The sequence below is a fragment of the Vidua chalybeata genome, chromosome 8, assembly GCF_026979565.1.
Source record: "Vidua chalybeata isolate OUT-0048 chromosome 8, bVidCha1 merged haplotype, whole genome shotgun sequence".
In the NCBI taxonomy this organism is placed as follows: domain Eukaryota; kingdom Metazoa; phylum Chordata; class Aves; order Passeriformes; family Viduidae; genus Vidua; species Vidua chalybeata.
The window spans coordinates 20,881,884-20,900,271 of record NC_071537.1 but is presented as its reverse complement, the minus strand read 5'-3'; the positions used below and the strand labels follow the sequence as shown (position 1 = coordinate 20,900,271).

General features: G+C 46.1%; 1 protein-coding gene across 11 annotated transcripts in view; it reads left to right on the top strand.

Moving 5' to 3' along the window:
- Positions 1-697: 697 nt before the first annotated feature.
- CAMK2G (calcium/calmodulin dependent protein kinase II gamma) overlaps positions 698-18,388 on the top strand; it is a 118,659-nt gene continuing 100,968 nt past the window's right edge. For all 11 annotated transcript variants that reach the window (XR_008432015.1, XM_053948722.1, XM_053948723.1 and 8 more), the window contains exons 1-2: positions 698-964; positions 2,804-2,898. Coding sequence is in view for 10 of the 11 variants with exons in the window: in XM_053948722.1 (XP_053804697.1) it covers positions 900-964; positions 2,804-2,898 (160 nt within the window). In the remaining variant the exon portion in view is untranslated. The remainder of the gene's footprint in view (positions 965-2,803; positions 2,899-18,388) is intronic.

Genomic DNA, 18,388 nt, shown 5'->3' with positions numbered 1-18,388 from the left:
CGCGTCCCCAAGGTCGGGCAGCCTGACAGCGCTCGGGAGCACAGGGCCCAACTTTGAGGTGGATCAGCAGAAAGGCTTGAGGCCCCGCTTCCATAGGTCGCGGGCGGCAGCGCAGCGTGCCGGGCTCCCTGCGCTGTGCGCCGGGCTGTGACTGCGGTCGGGACGGGCGGCGGCGGCCGGGAATTGCCGCCTCTCCCTCCCCGCGCACGGAGCGGCCGGAGCGAGCCGGCCGTTGCTGCCGGCGGGCCGCGACACGCAGGGGCCGGGTGGCCCAGCGTTAGCCCCGCTGACGTGCGCCCGGGGGAGGGCGGCGGCGGCAGCTCCCTCTTCCCTCCCCTCCTGCCGCACGCAGGAAGCTTATCCGGCCGCGGCTGGCCCGGCGCTCCTCGCGCGGGGAATTAAGAGAAATATCCGCGGTGTCCCCGGCCGGGGTCTGCTCCCGGCCGCCTGCGGAGCGCGTGGGGAGGGGGCGCGCCCGCCGCAGTCCGCCCGCCCTTGGCGCGGGGCGGGGGCGCTCACTGCAGTGCCCGCTCCGCGCCCGCGGGCGGGGGGAGCGGCCGCGCCCCGGCTGCAGCCCCCGGCGGGCGACGGCGCTGCGGGCGCCCCGGGAGCGCCCCCGGCGGCCACACCCCGCGGCGGGCCGGGGCCGGCGGAGGGAGGGGGCCGGCGCGGGGTGTCTCCGAGCCAGTTCTCGCGGTGCTGGCCAGGCTCAGCCTCCTTCCCCTCCCCGGCGAGCGGTGACTGTGCACGGCGGAGCGGGGAGCGCCGAGCCGGGCGCCGGGGGAGCCCGCGCCGCCCCGCCGAGCTAGGAAGAAGGCCGCCGAGCAGCGCGCCCGCCCGGCCCGTCCCCGCCGCCCTGCCCCATGCCCCAACGACGCTGAGCCTCCCGCAGCCCGAACATGGCCACCACGGCAACGTGCACCCGCTTCACCGACGAGTACCAGCTCTACGAGGAGCTTGGCAAGTACGGAGCCTGCTGTGCACCCCGCGCCGCGCCCCGCCGCCCGCCCCGGCCCCGGGACCCACCGGCGCTGCTGGGAGCACTGTGCCGGCGACCCGGCTCTCCCGGGAGCCGGAGAAGGATTAGCTGTCGCGCTGTAATCCCGTTCTCCAGCCCCCCGTCCACCCCAGCGGCACAGCCGCTGGAGGGAAAGGTGTTCTTGCCCTCCTGGGTCGCCCCGCCGCAGCGGGTGTCCCTGCAGCTTGTCTCGGGCTGCGTGCTCCTGTTGCACCCCGAGATTCTCTCTTTTCCCTCCTTTCCTTCCTCAGGACCTGGCTGCCCCGTTCTCCTTCCCGCACCGTCTCCCAGCTACACGTTGCCGTTCCCTGCAACTGTTTCTGCGCTGGGACGCGGCACTGTTACAGCCACTCCGCGATGCTTCAGTCCCCACTTCCTTGTCCCTGTGAAAGGACCAGGTGCTGCTGCACCGCGCTTCTCTTCCCTCCCCGCTTCCTCGCTTCTTCCCTCCCTCTCTCCGCACTTGTCTCCGCATTGGCAGACTTGCTGCTGCACCCTAGGACAGGGCTTTGCAGGGGAGCGCAGCTGGGCAGGAAAGCAGTGCAGAAAGGGCTAGAGTAGGATTATGGGGACAGTGCTTTCGTGGGTGCTGCTGCTCGCTCCCTCCCTTCCTGCACCAACTGCTGGGCTCTGCTGCATCTCTTCTCTCCAGCCCGGTGTCCCTGTCCCTCCCCAGGCTGCTGCAGCTGTGTGACACCAAGCCTGGGCCCCAGTGCTGGTGCTCACCTTGGTGCTCATTGGTTTGTATGTAGAGGTTGAGGAAGGGGGTAAAAAGGCAGGACTCTGCAGTATTGGAAGGATTCAAGCTATTTTAGGCTCCCTGTAGGACTAACTGTCTGCGGGGCCCTTGTGCAGCTTCTGTTCCCCTCTCTCATAGTTGAAATATGGACATTTGTCCCTAGACATGGGTTTGCATTCCTGATCGGAAGGACTTGGAATTTTCTGCTAGTTTTCTCATATTTGTCCTTTCCCCTTTTCAGATCTTTCCTGTAAAGCCAGTTGTTGTTCTTTACCCACCATGGGGTTTTCTTTTGTTGTTTTTAAAAAATAAGGGGCTGTTCCCAAGTGCTAATTGTGTAGTCCTGTAGATTTTTCAGTCTCTATCTTTTCACCTTGGTCTCTTGTATTCACTCTTTTTCCTCACAGAAATCCTTCTTCCCTCTTTCTCAGACCTTTTCTCCAAGAATAGTTCTCGTTGGAATAGTTGTAATAATATCAATAGATCCAGCTTGAGAAAATGTAGAAAGCTTTGTAGTTTTCTACTCACTTCGTTAATAGGTACATGGATATCCCCATTTTGTAAGTGGGTTGAGGGATATAAGAGAACTAGTAAGTTCTGCAAAGTGTTGCAGTGATTTTGTGACTGAGCATGAAGACATGAGTCCTGGTTTTGTGCTGTGATTGCTGGGGATGCAGTCTCTGGGAGATGGACTTACCAGCTAGTGTTTGCAGCATCCTTCGGGGCTGTTTGTTTCTTGTTTATCAATCCCTTCATGTCCTGTTTCTATGCCTGTATGGTCTCTCTCTCCCCACACAGTGTGCTCTTCCTACTGCACTGTCTGTGAGGGAGCTTGAGGAGTCTTCAGGAGGCTTGAGTACCATATAGACTTAAGTTTTTTGCTGATCAGACAGCATGCATTGTTCATCAGATTCTCAGGTGTTGTGTCCCTCCTCTGTATGTCTTCTGCCCTGTCCTTAATCTGGTCCACTCTGGGAACAGGAATTGTTAATATTATAGTCTCATTTTCAGTTTCATAGCACCTACCATCTTTATTTTTCTTCCAGGGGAGCCTTCTCTGTGGTCCGCAGATGTGTAAAGAAAAATTCTTCACAGGAATATGCTGCAAAAATCATCAACACCAAAAAACTGTCGGCCAGAGGTTAGTGTCTCTATCTACATTTCTTCCCTGTATTAGTAGGAAAATACTTCACTAGAGTTGAGGCTGTAATAAATTTAAGGGATCTGGAGTTGCTTGTTTCAGTCATTATTTTTAGGTGTTTCAAAATAATTGAGTTGTGTGGCAAAGACGAGCCTGAAATAAGGTAGTGTAGGATGATAGAAAAATTCCTGTGTCTGGAAATGGATACTCTGTAAAGTGATGTTGTCTTTTTTCTTCTTGAGATCTTTCTTCTTCAACCTGAGCTAGAGGTAGATTCATCTATGTGTGTGTCTGTACCAATCACTCATAATAAAGAGAAGTGTTGCGGACTTATTTTGCTGAATGTCTTTTTTACCTAGGAGATCTGTCTTACCAGAACAGATGTGATTATTTTTTTGAAAGATAGATGCTATATGCCTTGCTCCTTTCATGCTGTAGTTAAAGGTGGTGTGTTTGGAAGATTAAAAGTCTTCTTTCAAAAGCAGAAATATGTTGGATAGAGAAATCTTGCCAATTTGACTTCTCAGCATATTAAAACAAGGGGCTTGTGCTTTCATTACTCCTGGAGACTTACAAAACCTGAAACTAGACTGTAGTGTTAGAAAAAAGAAAAAATCTAACTCTTCCAGGCTGTTAGTCTTCTGCTTTCCAGGGACATACGTATGCATGAAGAGTAGTAGGCCATATAGTATGAGGGGAAAGTGCATCTTCTAGTGTGTCGGAAATCACTACAGGGATTGGATGGGGTGGGGTGGATGAGGGGGAGAATGAGAGAAATTGAACTGCAATGAAAGATGCTGAAAAGAGGGAGTGCAACAAGTTGAGATGCCAGAGGCAACTCTTTCTGGAAAAGGTGAGCAAGAAGAGTTGTAAGTCTTTAGAGTCCTTTCAGATTTCACAAAATTAATGTAGGAAGCCCTTGACTATCTAGTTGAGTAGAGGGCTTAGTAGGAGGGTTGACTGAGAAATGAAAGGGAAAAACATGAGGAGAAAGCAAGTGATCTTGAGAAATTATTTAGAAATGAATAATGTTTTACCTAATCCTTACAAAAAAGAAAAATAGAATATGTATTCTCCTTTTTGTCAGAATATGAAATGTGGTGATAAGAGCAGAAGACAGCTTGAAGAATAGTGAAAAATTTTCATTTACTGTAGTTTGTATGGTTTGTATGAAGAAGTAGTGTCAGTGGTAGTGTGCTTTTTTACTTCTGGAAGCAAGCATATCTGCTGAGGTGTTTAGTATTTAGCCTGAGTGAGGCTGTTTGGGGGGCCAACCAGTGGAGCCCTGGATTGTTAATGAGGTGGCTGCAGATCTTTTGAGAATCAGTGTACCCTCAATGGTCACGTGACAGTGCCTGCTGATGTAGGTGGGATATCCAATCTCTTGAGTTCAAAATTAGTTCAACTTAATATGGGAAAGGTTTGAAGAGTGGCTTTGCTTTGCTGACGGCCATTAATGCAGTGTTTGCTCTGCAGACTTCTCTGTCCATCTTGTAGTGAGGACTAAAGCTCAGGAGAGCCATTGTTCAGATGTTAGTGGACACCAGGCTGCTTGGAGAAGGGAAGGGGCAGTTTGATAAACTCATTGTGAAGGTTAAACCGTTATCGTATGAAGGACAGGGTATTGAAGTTAGCTCTGGAGATAATAAAAATGGGAAAAAAGGCATGCTGAATATAGTTGAAAATTCAAAAATATATTAGCTGAAGGCCAAAACTCTCAGAAAAACGGATTGAGTCAGTTTTTAAGTGTTTGGTCATTTAATGAGTAACAGAGGGAGAAATGTATAGATTCTAATTGTTTTTCATAGTAAAGTGATGACAGTTTAATGACCCAACAAGTAGGAAAAGTAAGTGTGGGTGAATATAGGCCATGTTTTGATCTATACTTACTATTTAGATTTCATACCTTCTTATAAATAAAATACACTGAGGCTGCTAGCCTGGTCCTCAGCTACTCAACTCGAGGCAGCTGGCAATGCTTTACTTAAAAGCTTACTGGTTAGGTAGGGTAGGTGTGAGGAGAACCAAGAAAGAAAATGTGTGTTTCTGCTACTACAGAGGAGTATCAAAAACAAGGTACTGATCAGGTTGTGTTGGAGTTTTAACTGAGAACCAAGGAATCTGTGAAAATTGGATGGTGACTTTAGCTGAATATGTAGGTTCCTCAGTTATTCCAGCTGTGTTTGCTGAGAGCTCAAGGGGTAAGTACAAAAAGTACTTATAGTAAAAGACTTGAGTATTTTGATAGGAAGTTGGTGAATTCACCTTGGAATAGGTCTTTAAAACATCGAAGGAGAAATGTGTGCTATTTAGACATTGCAGCTGTAAATCAGTGATTAGGGAGATTCAATTCAGCAACCTGAAAATGACAGTCTTGGGAAAAGGCGTTTCAGAAAGCTGTCTCCCTAAGGAGCAGAATTATGGTGTTAATTCTGCAGCATCTTGGATATGTGTTGCCTGATGCGTCCTTTTCCCAGGCTGGCACTTCTCCTTGGGCTGTCTGTGTCTCTGCCCATCAGTACCTCTGTCCAGGGCTCTCCTGTGCACCCAGCTGCACACTGTCCATTGTGCAGGGTAACCCAGCCTCCTGACCTGCCTCTCACACTGCTGGTTTTCTTCTAGGCATGGTCAGAGAGCCAGAATATTCCCTTATGTGGGGACTGCCAGCCCCTCTCCAACTTAAGCATAGCTACATTTAACATTTTATACTATCTCTAGCAGAATTTGAACCTGTACGGACACTTAATGCAGTAACTGCTACTTCAAGAGTCAGCATCTTGCTGCTGCTGCAAAGTATAGCCCACAGAAGTTTTGCCTGCTGTAGTGCTTTCCTTGAATCTGTTCAAGGCAATGGTAACAGAGCCTTGCTCTCCTCCTGCAGTACTTCTTGTTACCTTTGTTTTTCAAGACTTGTGATGAAGAAATACTAGATAGCTAGCTGGGAAGTGCTGAAAAGCTTACTGTATGTGGCTGAAAAGGAGGAAGAGGAATGCTTCAGGGTGAATTAGATGCAATGAAAGGGTAAAGACCTGAAGAGGCATGGTGTTTCTCTGTGAAAGCAAGGAGGATGGACAGGATGCTGGTCCTAACAGCTTCAGTCTAGTAAACTTCACCCTTCATAAAATAAATACCAAGTCAGCAGTTGAAAGGAGTCTCTTTTTTATATTGTCTGTGATTTTTGGATGCCTGTTCTCTCTTTTAATAAGTTTTGTCAGTAAGAGCTGGTCTAAATTAAAATTCATATTTTGGCTTTAGTGAAGTATTTGCTGTTATTCACGTTGTGTTGATGCATATGACTGCCCAGTGAAGACCATGCCAAGAAGTTTAATGTTAAATAGGGTCCAAATGCTTGTGGAAAGGGAGAGGAAACAGATTTCACCTTAGTCAGCATTCAGCTGACATATAAGAGCAGTTGTTATTACACATGGAGGAAATACAATGCTTCAGTCATCTGAAATTCCTATGGGATTGAATGCACAGACTTTTACCAGCGCTACGGGTAGAGGGAAGTAATAACTGTAATTTTTTGAAAGTTGTCTTGTGGCTTTCACCAGAATACTTTTGAACATGAAAATTCATAGCAAGTAGTGCTACAGTGAAGTTCAAATAAAGTAAAATTACTTGCAGTGCTCAAAAGATCAAGAGAGAAGCAGCAGCTTCAGTAGCAGTAGGGAGATATCCCCAATTTGACTTGCTAGCATATACTTCAAGAGAGACTCTGGCTTTTGAAAGAGGTAGGCAGAGCTTTAGGATTTGATAATTTTCAGGATGCTTTTTATACCAAATAGTATTTAGTTATCCTGCCACCATCTGTAGTATTTCTACCCTATTTTTTAGGTGCAGAAGGAAAAATCTCTGTGTATTACATCTATTGCTAAATTTAATTTGCTGTTGAAAATCTGTATTTTTTAACTCTTGCAAGTGACATCTCTTGATGAAAGAATTAAAAACAGCTATCATATAAGTTAGTCCACTTCACTGTCCTTACTGTGGCTTTGCTTTTGACTGTGAAATAGAGGTGGCTTCTCTCCCTGATTTTCATCTTTCCAAATTTGCAGATAAAAATTTGCAGTCTACTGAGTTATTTTGTTGTTGTTCCTGTAGGAGATTATGTGGATTGTGGGAGGAGCAAGGAATTACTTCTGTGTATCAAACCCCAACAGGGAAAAACCACTCTTTAGACTTCAAACTCTGCTATTTTCCCACTGTTGTCCGGGCTTTTGGTTCTATAGTGGTTGCTGATTTGGGCTTTACAATATGATTTGTTGAAGGTGTCAGCAGTAGTTTCCCTGGACACTAAAACCTTGAGCTTGAATGCTGCAGAGGAAGTTTAGCAGCATCAGTCCCTAACATCTCTCTTGATCTGTTCTGTACGTGTCCATAGCTGCTACTTGCATTAAAACTCCCTTGGACTGCTCTTGAGGCTGCCAGGATTCGAGTCTGTGTGGGGCAGTGCACACTGCTGGAATTGGCTGTGTGCAGGCTGCTGCACTGCAGCGGGGCCACCAGCTCCGCCAGGGCAGGCGAGCCCAGCACCCGGGCACAGGGGGCTCAAGCGCAAAGCCAGACTTGCATAGGAATGTCCTGTGATAGGCGTCCTCTATGTGTTCCTATGTTTGCAGGTTGAGGACAAATGTCCTTTCTTGCAAAGGATGGCAAATCAAACTGTGTCTGCTCAGCCATACTCGCTGAGCAGCCAAATCAGGTCCAGTCATTTGGTTTGGGAGAGAAGCTTTCTTTCCTGCAGCTGACTGAACAGCTTCCCTGCGCCCCAGCTCCACCCTGTGCCTCCCCTTTGCTGCCTGCAGAAGTCTGAGAGATGCTGTGATTAGGGAGCATATATAGCAGACCAGCTGCAGTGGATTGGAAATTTTTTGGAGGTCTTTGTACACGTGGAGGGAAGCAGGGAGCAGAGCAGTGTGCCGCACACCTCCCAGAGCAGTGCACGAGGCTGGGAACTGCCTGGTGGAGCAACTGTAAGAGGCTGGGTGCTCAGGATGGGGGCTGCAGGGGAGGAATCAGTTGGTTGAGTGGGCTTGTAGGTAGCAAAGGGCTGAACTCTTCACTCTGCTCCACAGCACACAAGTGCGGCAGGGGCTGGTGGTGAGCCTGCTCAGCTGATGTTAGAAACAGCAGCCCTCTACCTCCCACCAGCAGCCTGCCTCCCCCTGCTCTTCCTACCTGCCTCTGCTTGCAGTCCCCTGCATAGGGGAAGAGGGATTGAAATAGTATATATATACACCAGTAGGGGAAACTTCATTGGAAGAGGTGTTTGGAGAAGAGGAGGGCTTGTGCCAAAGAGGAGACCCTGACCTTGGAGGAGAGGTTGGACTTGGGAACTTAGTGGGGGGCTGCTGAGGGTTGGTTTGGCTTTTTGTCTTCCCCAACATATCAGTACAGACAGGAAAATGCTCTGCCATGAGAGCCAGCAGAGATTGTTGGGGTGGTGAGTGGTGGAAGCCTTGCTTTGCTGTGGCTCACTATGGCTAGAAGCTGGCTTCCTCCCACTGTGGATGTTAGTGATGGTTGGGGTTACCCCAGGTTGCCTCTCAGTTTACGCTGTATATTTTATAAAGGAGCTGGAACAGAGCAGACAGGATTTCAGCTTGTGTCTGTCTTCTCAGTGGTCACATTGAGTATTAAATTTCCGGCATTAACAATGGTGGGGGGGGGGGAATTGGGCACACAGATTGGGCAGGAATTCCTACTGCCTCTGCATGAGGTTAGAGAAAGGAGCTTGGTGAGAGAGTCAGGTTTCTTGTTTTCCCAATATAAACTGGATTTGTGTATGGCAGAAATGTGATTAGACTAACTCCTGCACGTGTCCCGAAGCCCTTGGCTCTAGAGCATTTTCTCTGATCAGCCAGCCATGGTTGAAATATTTGTAGGTGTCCCTGCGGTGCAGAGCAGGGTGTTGAGCAGCCTGTAGATATTTTGGGTAGGGAGAGCTACTTCGAGTTCTTGCAAGAAGGATCCAGTGAAAAAACTATTTGCTTTTTTTCCACTCTTTTAAGAGAGGACTATGACAATAATTTTGTTCCTTTCCATGCCCTGCAAGTATTCTAGTTGTTTTGGCCCTCCAGATTGGGTGAAGACAGTTTTTAAAAGGGACACATGCTAATGCAAAAATTTCTCTCCACTGTGCTGTCTGTGAGCACAACCCTGACAATGAAGGCATCACCCCCCACTTTTTCTGACCTGTCACCTGTTTTGGTATTTCAGGTGTTTCTTTTTGTTTCCTCTGCTCTTGAAATCTCCTGATTTTTACCAACATAACAGACGTAAAAAAAAATCACATTCATTTGCCAGTGTTTGACTATAAAGTGAGCTATTGCTGTTTTCTTGGTTGGGTGAAGAGGGCAATATTGCCTGGCACCAGGGTCACCAGCACAGGAAAGAAGCCTTGAATGCTGTTAAAAAAAGAAAAATGGAGTATCTCACATAATTGTGTGTTTGCTTGCAGCTGAAGTGATGTCAGTGCTCAGAGTAGTCATCTTCGAGAAAACAGAGGTGCACTGATTTCTGATGGGCAAATGCATCCTTAAAATTTTGAATTGCTCACTAGATGTTTTGGGGTTTTTTTTAGTGTATGGAGGAGATATGACTCTAACTTCAACTGCTGTAGTTGCTGCTGATCCGTATGACAATAAGCTTAATGCTTCAAAAATAGGGGTCCTATGAATTAGGCTGACATCATGTTCCTTTTTATACCTTATCAAATTTAAATACCACTTTATACTTTGGTAATGTCTCCCCAGACATTCTGGTATTGCTGCCTACATGATTTTTTTGAGAACAGTTGCAGAATACCTCTGAAGAAATGGGCTGGCAGTATCTTAGAAGTAAGCTTTCTGAACACTGAGGGTAGTCAAAGATAAGTGGGGCATGGATTAACTTTCTGCTGAAACTGAGTCTATAGTTGTTAGATTTTATTTCCTTGTGGCTTTTTTTACCTTTTACTCTTCATCTGCCTTTCTTTCCTTTTTAATTTTGAGTTCATTTAGAATGTCAATTTGTTTCTCATGGATCAGTTACTTTAACCCATAATTATATTAATTTATAATGCTTTGATTGAAAGTAGCCCTTTAGTAATGCTGCTTTACTCTCCTTCCCTCCCAGAGAATATTGTACAATTTCTGTTGCTCCCACAATTTAGATGACCAGACTGGGAAGTTTGGCTGTTGGTGCAAGTGGCTGCTAACTGGTGTCTGAGACTAATACAGACATGCCAGGAGAGCTGGTTAATGTTGTATCTTGCCTTTTTATGATGGAATCAGGAGAGGAGGAGATGACCGTGTGGCATTACTTCTGGTGTCAGGATCTGTCTCGCTCTGCTCCTGGCAGAGCCAGAGGGAGAATTCCCCATCTCTGAGATGTGAGTTGAGTAAATGCGATGACATTTCAGGGAATGTGTGTGTGCGTGTAACTTTCGCGTTATGTTCCTGAGAGCATGAGTTACATATCTCTCTGGTGACCCCCTGTCCTGCTGCTCCCGTCCAAAGTTCCCATCCTGAGTTAGCTCTTGTCCAAGCCTCCAGAGTCATGAGCCCTTGTCTTACCTGTGGCTGGACTGTGCTTACCTGTGACGCTGGGACAAGTCCAGGTTAGTCTGGTGCTTCAGATAAGGTTGCTAGCTAATCTTTTCTCTTTACTAGAACTTTTTGCTAGAAAGGTGATTTCACTGTTAAACACAAAACTTTTATTTCTGGGACAGCAAAGGTAGCATCTCTTTTTGTAGTGCTATTTTTTTGTGTGATTCTGTCAGAGTCCCAAAAATTGAGCTGAGAATTGTCTCAGTAGGCATTGTGGGAATGAAGACACAGTTAATTTTAAAGAAAAACGCCATGTAAACTTATTTCTAAGGAAGGAATATGCTTGTGAAGAGGAACCTGGGAGCGGCCACAGCTCTTTGTAGGCCTACGAGCCAAAGGCTAAATGACAGATCAGGCAGGGAGTGGCAGCCTGCCTGCTGTGGCAGAGCTGCTGGGTTATCTCTGGGGGCTGTTGCCATGATGACAGTGGCAAACAGGGACTGAAAAATTTACCAGATGCATGTGAGCCAAAGGATTAAACTTTCTCATAGGAGACAAGGGAGGGGAGGAGGGTGGGTGATGAATTAACGAAGGACAGTATCCTAGTGAGAAATACCAGGCTCACTTTCTATACTACTGGGATGGCAGGGGGGAATGCAGACTGGCATTCCTCCTCCAGTCTAAACTGAGCAACACTGCCCTGACACAGTTCCTCTTTGAAGAGAGGGTGAATGCATCCTGCTTTCACTGCATAAGTCATCGGGATTTGCATTGCTTTGGCAGGTGGAAAGTAAGAAGTGGGAAAAGATGGTCTCTCTTTTTTAGTATTTTTCCCTATTCCCTATACCTACAAGTAACTCTAGTTCTTTACTTTGTGCTTAGAGATTTTCTGCACTAGAGTTCATGCAAATCAAGTTTCAGTGTTGCCTGCAGGTTGCAGACTATCAAACATGGTTCTGACCAGCCTGCAATACTGTCATCAATAGCACAAGACTGTTGTCATTGAAAATGTCTGATGCAAAACCGTATCAGCACTACTAGGGCTAGTAGTGGTCTTGACCCTGCATATGTTTTTGTTCCCTTCCCAGAGCTGGGGCAGTGTCCCTGCATGTCAGAGTTGATAGCATGGTGGGCAGGCAGTGCATGAGAGAGGCTAAGCTTGGCAGTTTTCCCTCCACTGAAGTCTGAGGAAGTCCTATTCTGACCTGGTGCTGCGGCCTCCTTTGTGGAGGTTAACTGCAATAAGGACTGGTCCTAGGAGAATTACTGATTTGCAGCTGGCTGGGGAGGACAGAGCTGGTGAGGGGGTCTCTGCACTCAGTGCCCAAAACCTCAGTGCTTCATAGCAAAAGGTGGTATCACTTGGTTGTTTGCAGTACTGCAAATTATTACAATACCGTCTTGCAGGCAGCTTCAGGAAAGGCCTACCTGGCTGTGCCTGGAAAACTTCTGAACAGCAATATACTAGTATAAAATGTTTGTCTGAAGGCTTAGTAAGATAGAATTGTGGTAATAAAAACTAGGTTCATTCTAGAAAGGCTTCTTCAACTTAAAACATTTATTTATGGAATGAGACACTAATATCTATGGAAATTATTGATATAGGTCTTTCCCACCAGGCCAAATCTCAGTGGACTCTTTAAGCTCCTGTGAATACAGGCTATATGTGAGAACAAGGATTTTAAGCCTCCAAAGCCAGTTCCTGAAAGCCTATGGAAAGGATTCTTTCCTTTCCTGTCCTTCATTTCTACTCCTCTTCTAGGCACCTGAGTTAGCTGGTGTAGGCTGCAGTTTGTCTTATGAAGTAACTCAGTGTTTGGATGTGCTTTATCTTCTGCAGTTACTGTGTCATCCCTGATAAGTCAGTTGGTGTAGACTGTGGCAAGTGATAGCTGTGAAGACAGAGATGTCATTCCATGATGTTGAAGGCAACTCTTTTTTGAAAGAGGTTTTCTCAGTCCCAGGGGAGCAGTGAGAAAAAGAGAAGCAGTCTGACATAGCCTGACATCTGAGGTGAAAAAAAGGAGACTGAAGAGTTAAATCCTTAAACTTCAGCATACTTCCTCTGTTCCCTGTTCTTTTACAGGGCCCTCTCTTTCACAAGGGTCTCCTTGCCTGTGCAGCAGAATTTAGTCTGTAAAGTTTCCTGCAGCTCTGGAGATGGGTGAGATGTGTGTGTTTATCCAGCTGTGTTGGCTGCTAGAGACCTGATCTCATACACCTGACTTGAAATGTGACTTCACAGGGACAGTCCAGTGCTTTCTCTGCGATGCACTTTCTATATGCACATTTCAAATTACATGGGTACCCTGGAAGCTTTCTCAGGAAAAACAGCTGGTTAAAACTCATCCTATATTGGTCTCCAGTGCCTGCCAAATAAACTTTTTGTTTCTACTGTATTACAGCAACTGCCATTCTGAAAATGTCCATGTGTATCTTGGTTGTTTTTTGTTGTGTTTTTTTTTTTTTTTTTGTTTTGTTTTTTTTTTTTTTTTTTTTTGTTTTGTTTTTTTTTTTTTTTTTTAATTTTATTTATTTCCTCATATTCCTTTATGTCAAAGCATATAACATTTCATGAGTAATGGGCCAAGAAATTGCCCATTGGCTTGAGGAAAAAAATAGATGTAAAAGGAAGAACTTGTCTTTAGTGGCCCCCGGAACATTTTTCTTGGAGGCTACTAGAGAGTATGGCCTGGTGATGCCAAGCAGGACTTTTCTGTTGTTTGCCAAAATAATTGGTGTGCTGTTAAGTTTAATTTTGCCTGCCTCAGGGCCTGTCCATGTAAGCTTTGGGTATCAAATGTCCTCTGTTGAGATTGTGTCAGAGAGATTAGGAGCATTGAAGTTGCACAGCTTTATTTTATAACTGGTGCCTGTGCAGAGACAAAGCTTGATTCTGATGATGTGTTCTTCACTACAAGTTAGTGATTCATAGTTCCTGCGTTATTTTAAATATTCCTGATTTTTGGATTGCAGATTGAAAAGTGGCTTTCATTTCTGCCCATTTTTGTTTGACTTGTGTGTCATCTGGCCTAGAATCTGCCAGCTCTGCAGATTAGGATGTTGTGTTGTGTCTGCTGCTTGTTATTGAAGTTGCCTGGATTAAAATTTTTGATGCAGAGCAATGATCCACAGCCTTCTCTGTCTGTCTGAATTGCTCTTGCACTTAATAAGGATGATGTAGAGGACTGAAGTGTTGGTCAACTTGTCCTTTGTGGGGAAGCAGTTCTACAGTAGTAGACTGGGAATTGAGCTCTCATTTGTCTTCTCCAGACAGCCAAGTTCAGCAAGAAGAGATAGGAAAAAAGAGACCCAAGGCAGTTGGCTTTTTTGATAATCATTATCAAATATTGCTAACAAGTTCAGGTGACTCTAATTGCTGCTAGCAGTTTATGTTGCTGCAGACCTGGTTACAGTTTTAAGGAAGCACATTATGCCTTCTTAACTCTTTGTGGCTATGTACGTTTAATTTCTTCAGTAGTCCTGAAGCTGAGCTTAAAAAGCTTTCCCTCCCACCACTTCACAAATAGTCAAGTTTCTTATCTTCCTGATGAATTATGAAATGTTAATTGCTGAAGTTTTTTCTCATTTGAAAACACAGCCAAATTTCTTCCACGTCTTGGAAACAAAGCTTGGGTCTCTGGTTGCAGTCACCTTATCTAAAGGGGTGGTGGGGATTGGCTCAGGAACAAGGCAACATGCAGCTCGACTGAGCCAGAGGAACTTAAATTCTTCCTTCTGCATCTTTGAATTCCTGGATCCTGCATTGCAGTGACTTGACACTGCTGAGATCTGCCTCCCTGTCGCACTGTTACCTTGTCTGCTAACCAGCTGTAGTCTGATATGTACTTAGCTGGTTCATCCAAAACCACCGACGCCTGATGTGATCAGCTGATGGGGAGAAGAAGGGAACTTATGTCCAGAAATAAGCTCACTTGGTGTGTTTCTCTTTGTTAGGCTGTGCTCTTCAGGACCCTCTGTGCCTAGTGAGTTTAAGACAGAGCTGCTGGAGTTCTTGCACATGTACAGTTGCTGTGAATACAGCAGAGAAGGTGCTGATATGGCTGTGTTGCCTTTGGAGCAGCTCTGTGTCCTACTGTCTCACTTACTGCGTGTCCACTTTAAGAGAGTTCATCTGCAATGCAGCTGTTAGCAGGGAAGTTCTGTAAATCAAGAGGGAGTGAGTGCAAGTGAGCCCAGTGTCTGCAGTTGTGGCTGGGTCCTCCCCACAGCACAGGGAAACTTGTTCAGAAAAGACTTTTTGCAGGAGGAGAAAGGGATAGCAACACAGTGCTGATGGTAGGAGCCCCTCCCTTCTGTGCCTGTGTATGCATCAGCTGCTCAGGAGCGGGAAAACATGGAAAAGCACAGTGGGCAGCAATCCTGGAACTGGAAAATCCTGTCATGCTTTTCCCCTCCTCACTCTGCCACAGTCTAACCAGGTGTTTGCTTAGGGCCAGTCCTGTCAGGATGTCTTTACAGCACACTCCCTTCTTACACAGGATGTCCTGTTAGAATTTGGAGCTTGTTGTGATCTTCTGCACATCACTCAGAAGTGCACAGAGGCCCCATGGGTCACAGGTTTACAGTTGTGTTGGCTTTTGTTGCATGGCTGTCAGAGAGACCACGTGCTGGTGCAAAGGGATGATGCCAGGGAGAGAGCCCACAGGTGGAGTCAGCTGGAGTGCCCTGGCTGTTCAGGTGTTGCACCTGGCAGGCTGGGGACTGCTGATGAGTGACTTGCTATGAGGGGAAGGAGGAGGAGAAGAGCCATGTGTGCAGTGGCTCTGCTACAAGTGGGGTAGATGAGCTGTCTGAGGGAAACTCTGAGAGGATTGCAGCCCCTCCAGCACATGTCAGGAAGGCTGGCTGGGGAGCTTGTGGCTTTAACCATGTGGCTGAGGAGTGGACCGCTGGTTGTTCTGCTCTTCCCTTGCCTCTCCTCTGCTTCTCCAGGAAGTAGAAGCTCCTCAAAAGGCTGCCTGGCTATCATCTATGACAGGAACACTTGTACAATTTCTTTCTGGTTCCCCATCCATAAGTTTCTGAGGATATTCTGGTGAAGAAATTCCTCTGTAACTCACAGGGATTCCTAGGGCCCCTTAGTCCATTGCTGGAGAGGGCCCTAAAGGACCTTCCTCCAAGGTGGCTGCAGCTTATAGGGAGTGCATAATGCTTTTCATTCTGGTGCTTAGCAGGCAAGGCTTCCTCCTTCACAGTATTTAAAAGTATTCTGGGCAGACTTGGTTCCAGATTTCTATTTCAGTTTCTTTATTTTCACTTGGGAAAGTGTTTACAATTGACAGTCATTGGTGATGCAGAAAAAATTGATGTATGATTCAACACCCACTTTTCCTCCTCTGCTTTCTCTTTGCCTCTCCTGTTTTCTGGACATTTGTTGTCCCTCTCGTAATAACCAAATTGTGCTGTGTGTAAGCAATGTCCCTCCCCTTTTGCTGGGGGACTGTCTGACTTGTTGTAAGAAGTTATTTTTAGGGTTTGCTTCCTGGGATATTCTACCCGTGGCCAGTTATGGTGATGAAAATGTCACGGAGATGCAGAAAGGACTCCCAATTCATTGATAGCATGCCTGATCTTTCTTTTGTAAGGGTGCCCATGGAGATCATGAGTCCTTACAAATACATTGCCAGTGCTCAGGGACGCAGCCCCAGTGACTGTGCAGCCTGACTCCCTGTTAAAAGCATAATGGGCTTCTGAATTAGCCCAGGGCAAAAGAAGAAAACAAGAAAAAAAGAAATTAAAAATAAGTAAAGACTTTATTGGGTTGCAGTGGAGTTTGTTTCTTTTTTTTTTTTCTTTGTATAGGGATGTCAGTGCTGCAGTGCTGTGTGTCAGTGTACAGGCCAGTCCCTCACAGGCAATTTGCTCCTTGTACTGGATGTATTATGTTGCACTGGGTTGCTGCCAAATGGCTGGTCTAGGCTAGAGAAGAAGGTGTGTGCTTATTCTTTTGAAACACCTCTCCCACCCTCCAGGTCTGTGGCTTGCAACACCCAAAAAAGTTGATCTTTATGGCAGCTATAGCTAACAAAGCATGAATGTAATACAGGCAAATTACAAAGCTCAACTGACCAAGGCTGTTGGCTGACAAAATTCTTGGCTTAAGGAGCACCTGTGTCTTCCTCTGAAGATGTCTGTTCCCTCTGTATTGCAGCACATTTCCTTTTCAGTCTTGAATCAGGAAAGCAAGTTCAGAAGAACCATTCAGTAAGGAATTATTGAAGTGGTGGGGATGGGCAGTTATTTGTTCTGTGGGTAGACTGGAGATCTGTTTAGATCTTCATATTTCTTGGAGGAACTGTAGAAGGGGTTGCTTTAGTGTAGCTGTGGAAACCAGGATCTTCTGCAGCTGGGTCTGAGAAGAGTGCATGTGGGGTGTTATGTTGGTGACGTGGAGATGTTGAAATAGCTTTTTTGTGCCTGTATTGTACTCCTGGAAGAGAGCATAGGAAGCAGAGCCCCTTGAGTGGCTTTGGATCAAGGTAATGGAGAAGTTGAACTTGGTTTTCAGGCCTGATGCTGCTGGGATCAGGAAGCCGTGTGGCTGCAGTGCAGAGATGGTGGCAGCAGTCTCGAGTGGGTGGGTGCTGTGCCTGTGCAACACAGAGACTTGTCAACTGCCTGCAAGAAAAGCCTGTTACAGAAAGACTGGGGGAGACTTCTCCCTGATTAGATAGCATCTTCAAAGTTATCAGTGCTTAGAAACCCCTCTCGTGCTTTTACATACAAAGAGTTTCTATGTGTGTAATATACACACATAGCCCTGTGTATGTTTTTAAGTAATCCTGACATTTGAAATTGTTTTAGTGAGTGGTAGCTTTTATTATGTCTTCTTGCTGTCTTGCTTCCATACAATACCTTGAAGAGCCTGAGCACTTTATATGCAGAGGATGAAGTTCTTGGACTCTTCAGGAGCTGGAGGCAACCACGCTGTTGCTTTCCCTGCTGCCCTGTGTTCCTAACTGCCACATGGATTTACTGAGACATGGTGCACTTTGCTCTTTGGTACAGAAGTATTTTGGTGGCTCTGCTACAGGTGGTATCTGCTGTGGCACATGTGTGCATTTTAAATATTCTCTCATTTAAATGTCTGGTTAGCTGCTCTGTATTTACTGCTTGCTCTGCTTAATTTAAAGTTCTCCTAACATTGCTAGGGGAACTTAGCCTTAAAATAGATGGCTTGACCTTTTTTTTTTTTAATTATTCTAATCCCCTGAGGCTTGATGTTCCTTCTTGTCAGAAGAGCGTATTTTAACAGAGGTATTATCTCTTTCAGAGAGAAGTCATTCAGCACGGGGGTGCAATGCCATTCATCTGTGCCTTTAAGAAGATTTTCTATTTAGTTTACTTCTGTCATTCATGTCTCTCAAATATCAAATCAAGGCAGCATTTCCAGCATCCTTCCTTCTCCCAGCTGGCTAGAATAGCTAAAAAGAAGCAATGGATGTAGACTAGGTGTTGGATGGACACAGGCCCCACAGCATCTCCTGCAGTGAAGGATGGCATTATGCATTGAACAATGATGTTCTACTGAATACCAGTATTAGGAGTATGCAAAAATTCTGAGGTTTTGTTTCCCTCCTGAGCATCTCTCATTTTCATTCAAGCATAAATTTCCTTGGTTCATTCAAAATAAATCCAGCTGTTTGGTGACCAGTGGCTGCGTTATCATGTAGCATTTTATTCAAGAGCCACATTGTACAGATGTGTTATGGGAAAACTGGGACTGGATGCAGTAGATGTGCAGGCTTGGACAGCTCTGACAGGGATGGCTGAATTGGAGCACATTGGTTCTGAGAGGGAGCTTTTGTAGCCCCTTGTGCACAGGGAGAGCATTATGGTTTCTGTTCATATATTGGTACAGGTGGAGTCAATGCCAGGGACTTCCTCTTCCAAGTAGGATTTTTCCCAGGGTTTTGTTAATGTGCTTTCACCTG